Raw genomic sequence first — 5,000 nt, 5'->3', positions numbered from 1 at the left:
AGGTCCAGAAGACTTGGAGTCTCAATAAAATGATTCCTGGCTGCTACGTCCTCTGAAATCTTTCTTGATGTTGTTTCCTCCCGGATTGGAGAATTGCCTGTAAGAATCTGTGTCTGAATATACCTTTTGCCAAGGAATGTGTTTATGGGATTTTAACTATAGTATTAAAATAAATAGTGGTTCGATCAGTTGCGTCACGTTTGAAACCCACTTCATAGCTACCTTTAATATGAAAAAGGCTACCTTAAAATATTTTGAGGGGAGCTGGTCTGGTCCATAACACCCTGCAGAACCAACCGGACCCTCTGAGGTCTCAATACAAACCCCTCACACTAATGGAGAGACACAGATAAAGTTGCACGTCACCAAGGACTGTCTGCCTTACAGACTATGTGGTGGACTGGTCACCTTGAACTCAGCAAACGAGGAGGCTTTGTTTCTCTCTGGGGATTTGCATTCACTCCATAAAATAGTTCTGACTGCAGTGACGATGCCAGGCTAAAAGACGTGACTGCTTAATGGAGTTAATTTGACAGATGCTGCCAGACCTGCTGAGCTTTTCCAGCAGCTTCTGTTTTTGTTCCTGATTTACAGCATCCGCAGTTCCTTTTGGCTTTTAATTTGGTCACTCCTTTCTGACTGTCCTGTTGTGGCTGTTTGTTTCCTCATCAGGGAGGTGTATGCTTCAACCTCACAAAAATGGACCAAATTGTGGAGCTCAATACAGCAGACTTTGACGTGACAGTTGAACCAGGAGTCACCAGAAAAGGCCTCAATAACTACCTTCGGGACAGTGGCCTGTGGTTTCCAGTTGGTAAGTTTCATGTCGTTTGGTCCAAGGAACCCACCCTTAAGCTCGAGCAGCTTGGGACACCTGACCTCACCATCCGATGTGGCTGCAACTAGCTCTCTCCAGGGAAATTGGGGAATTTCCCTGTTCCCTTCCATTCAGCTGCGCATTGTCCACCATTTGTATCTTGTGTCTAACTCGCACCATTCTAAATCTCATTCATCCATCATCCATCCTTTGATGACGTGCATTGGCTTAAACAATTTAAACGGAAGTCCCCAGACCTTCATTCACATCCGTCCATGGCCTCTCCCCATCTCTGTAATTTCCTCTGATCCTATAAGAGTTCACGATCTCATGTTCCTCCAATTCTACCATCTCTTGTGCATCCCTCACTTCCAGTCTCTCACCACTGGTGGCCATGCCTTTAATTGCCTTGGCCTAAAGCCTTGGAATTCCTTCTCTGTTTATTTCCAACTGTCTCTGTCTCTTTCCTATTTACACGCTTCAGACCTGTTTTTTGGCCCACGCCTTTGGTCAGCTTTCCTAACCTCTTCCACTTTGGCTTGAAATCAGAGCATTTATCCAATTATATTCCTGTGAAATGTCCCGATGCAGTTTATTGTATTATGGGTGCAGTATTAAGAAGATACATGGAAATACCAGTTTCTGAGAGATAATTAGATACATTTGTTGGTCAAAGGGGTGTGTTACAGTTCCATTTCAGTCAGACTGTGGGTGAGCCAAGTTACAGAAAGTGATGGAAGATTGGGGCACTACAAAACCAACACCAGCCCACGGCCCTTGGAGCATGTAACATGGCTGCCCTATCTGAGAAATTAATGTTTAATGCAGTGGGACTCAGAGATAAATTGGCCATTAAGACTAGAATGAGGAGAATCAAAATAAAATACCTTTTGTCAGAACTTTGACAATGTGAATAGAATCATCCATGTTTCAGATGACTCAAAGGCTCAAGCAGTATTGAGGCTATCAGTGATAATGGGAACTGCAGATGCTGGAGAATCTGAGAGAACAAAGTGTGGAACTGGATGAACACAGCAGGCCAAGCAGCACAAAAGCTGACGTTTCGGGCCTAGACCCTTCATCACCCTCTCTGATGAAGGGTCTAGGCCCGAAACATCAGCTTTTGTGCTCCTGAGATGCTGCTTGACCTGCTGTGTTCATCCAGCTCCACACTTTTTTATCTCTCGAGGCTGGCAGTGTATTTGTTGTCTGGCTTTTCTGCCGGTTGGGAAAAGGTGAGCTGCGCAGAAAAGATGACTTAACTGCTGAGGAAGGGAACATAAATATTTTTAATCCGATAGTGGTACAGCTACTAATAGACTAATGTTTGGGGAACAGGTTGTAGTGAGATGAGCCAGCTGTATCTCATAGAATATGAGTTTCCTGATTTGGGGCCGTTAACCTGGCTGACAGTGGAGGGAGAGAGTGAGTGAGTGTGTGTGTGTGGGAGAGGGAGAGAGTGAGTGTGTGTGTGTGTGTGTGTGGGAGAGGGAGAGGGCGTGTGTGTGTGTGTGTGTGGGAGAGGGCGTATGTGTGTGTGTGGGAGAGGGAGAGGGCGTGTGTGTGTGTGTGTGTGTGTGGGAGAGGGAGAGGGCGTGTGTGTGTGTGTGTGTGTGTGTGGGAGAGGGAGAGGGCGTGTGTGTGTGTGTGTGTGTGTGGGAGAGGGAGAGGGCGTGTGTGTGTGTGTGTGTGGGAGAGGGAGAGGGCGTGTGTGTGTGTGTGTGTGTGAGAGGGAGAGGGCGTGTGTGTGTGTGTGTGTGTGTGTGGGAGAGGGAGAGGGCGTGTGTGTGTGTGTGTGTGGGAGAGGGAGAGGGCGTGTGTGTGTGTGTGTGTGTGGGAGAGGGAGAGGGCGTGTGTGTGTGTGTGGGAGAGGGAGAGGGCGTGTGTGTGTGTGTGTGTGTGTGTGGGAGAGGGAGAGGGCGTGTGTGTGTGTGTGTGTGTGTGTGTGTGTGTGGGAGAGGGAGAGGGCGTGTGTGTGTGTGTGTGTGTGTGGGAGAGGGAGAGGGCGTGTGTGTGTGTGTGTGTGGGAGAGGGCGTGTGTGTGTGGGAGAGGGCGTGTGTGTGTGTGTGTGTGTGTGGGAGAGGGAGAGGGCGTGTGTGTGTGTGTGTGTGTGTGTGTGTGTGTGTGTGTGTGTGTGAGAGAGGGAGAGGGCGTGTGTGTGTGTGTGAGAGAGGGAGAGGGCGTGTGTGTGTGTGTGAGAGAGGGAGAGGGCGTGTGTGTGTGTGTGAGAGAGGGAGAGGGCGTGTGTGTGTGTGTGAGAGAGGGAGAGGGCGTGTGTGTGTGTGTGAGAGAGGGAGAGGGCGTGTGTGTGTGTGTGAGAGAGGGAGAGGGCGTGTGTGTGTGTGTGAGAGAGGGAGAGGGCGTGTGTGTGTGTGTGAGAGAGGGAGAGGGCGTGTGTGTGTGTGTGAGAGAGGGAGAGGGCGTGTGTGTGTGTGTGAGAGAGGGAGAGGGCGTGTGTGTGTGTGTGTGAGAGGGAGAGGGCGCGTGTGTGTGTGGGAGAGGGCGTGTGTGTGTGGGAGAGGGCGTGTGTGTGTGTGTGTGGGAGAGGGAGAGGGCGTGTGTGTGTGTGTGTGTGTGTGTGTGTGTGTGTGAGAGGGAGAGGGCGTGTGTGTGTGTGTGTGTGTGTGTGTGTGGGAGAGGGAGAGGGCGTGTGTGTGTGTGTGTGTGTGGGAGAGGGAGAGGGCGTGTGTGTGTGTGTGTGTGTGTGTGTGTGAGAGGGAGAGGGCGTGTGTGTGTGTGTGTGTGTGTGTGTGTGTGAGAGGGAGAGGGCGTGTGTGTGTGTGTGTGGGAGAGGGAGAGGGCGTGTGTGTGTGTGTGTGGGAGAGGGAGAGGGCGTGTGTGTGTGTGTGTGTGTGTGGGAGAGGGAGAGGGCGTGTGTGTGTGTGTGTGTGTGTGGGAGAGGGAGAGGGCGTGTGTGTGTGTGTGTGGGAGAGGGAGAGGGCGTGTGTGTGTGTGTGGGAGAGGGAGAGGGCGTGTGTGTGTGTGTGTGTGGGAGAGGGAGAGGGCGTGTGTGTGTGTGTGTGTGTGTGGGAGAGGGAGAGGGCGTGTGTGTGTGTGTGTGTGTGTGTGTGGGAGAGGGAGAGGGCGTGTGTGTGTGTGTGTGTGGGAGAGGGAGAGGGCGTGTGTGTGTGTGTGTGTGTGGGAGAGGGAGAGGGCGTGTGTGTGTGTGTGTGTGTGGGAGAGGGAGAGGGCGTGTGTGTGTGTGTGTGTGTGGGAGAGGGAGAGGGCGTGTGTGTGTGTGTGTGTGTGTGTGTGGGAGAGGGAGAGGGCGTGTGTGTGTGTGTATGTGTGTGTGTGGGAGAGGGAGAGGGCGTGTGTGTGTGTGTATGTGTGTGTGTGGGAGAGGGATAGGGCGTGTGTGTGTGTGTGTGGGAGAGGGAGAGGGCGTGTGTGTGTGTGTGTGTGTGGGAGAGGGAGAGGGCGTGTGTGTGTGTGTGTGTGTGTGTGGGAGAGGGAGAGGGCGTGTGTGTGTGTGTGTGTGTGTGGGAGAGGGAGAGGGCGTGTGTGTGTGTGTGTGTGTGTGTGTGTGTGAGAGAGGGAGAGGGCGTGTGTGTGTGTGTGTGGGAGAGGGCGTGTGTGTGTGTGTGTGGGAGAGGGCGTGTGTGTGTGTGTGTGGGAGAGGGCGTGTGTGTGTGTGTGGGAGAGGGCGTGTGTGTGTGTGTGGGAGAGGGCGTGTGTGTGTGGGAGAGGGCGTGTGTGTGTGGGTGTGGGAGAGGGAGAGGGCGTGTGTGTGTGTGTGTGTGTGTGTGTGTGTGAGAGAGGGAGAGGGCGTGTGTGTGTGTGTGTGTGGGAGAGGGCGTGTGTGTGTGTGTGTGTGTGTGGGAGAGGGTGTGTGTGTGTGGGAGAGGGCGTGTGTGTGTGTGTGTGGGAGAGGGCGTGTGTGTGTGGGAGAGGGCGTGTGTGTGTGTGTGTGTGTGTGTGTGTGTGTGTGAGAGGGAGAGGGCGTGTGTGTGTGTGTGTGTGTGAGAGGGAGAGGGCGTGTGTGTGTGTGTGTGTGGGAGAGGGAGAGGGATAGGGCGTGTGTGTGTGTGTGTGTGTGGGAGAGGGAGAGGGCGTGTGTGTGTGTGTGTGTGGGAGAGGGAGAGGGCGTGTGTGTGTGTGTGTGTGTGAGAGGGAGAGGGCGTGTGTGTGTGTGTGTGGGAGAGGGAGACGGCGTGTGTGTGTGTGTGTGTGGGAGAGGGA

At 53.2% G+C, this 5,000-nt stretch overlaps 1 protein-coding gene across 3 annotated transcripts in view; it reads left to right on the top strand.

The window, feature by feature from the left end:
• ldhd (lactate dehydrogenase D) overlaps positions 1–5,000 on the top strand; it is a 59,140-nt gene that overhangs the window by 15,784 nt on the left and 38,356 nt on the right. For all 3 annotated transcript variants that reach the window (XM_048547205.2, XM_048547202.2, XM_048547204.2), the window contains exon 4: positions 673–814. In XM_048547205.2, coding sequence (XP_048403162.1) covers positions 673–814 — 142 coding nt within the window. The remainder of the gene's footprint in view (positions 1–672; positions 815–5,000) is intronic.

This window comes from Stegostoma tigrinum, chromosome 16, assembly GCF_030684315.1.
Source record: "Stegostoma tigrinum isolate sSteTig4 chromosome 16, sSteTig4.hap1, whole genome shotgun sequence".
In the NCBI taxonomy this organism is placed as follows: Eukaryota; Metazoa; Chordata; class Chondrichthyes; order Orectolobiformes; family Stegostomatidae; genus Stegostoma; species Stegostoma tigrinum.
Note: the sequence above shows the minus strand (reverse complement) of the source record. Positions and strands in the feature narration are given on the sequence as shown.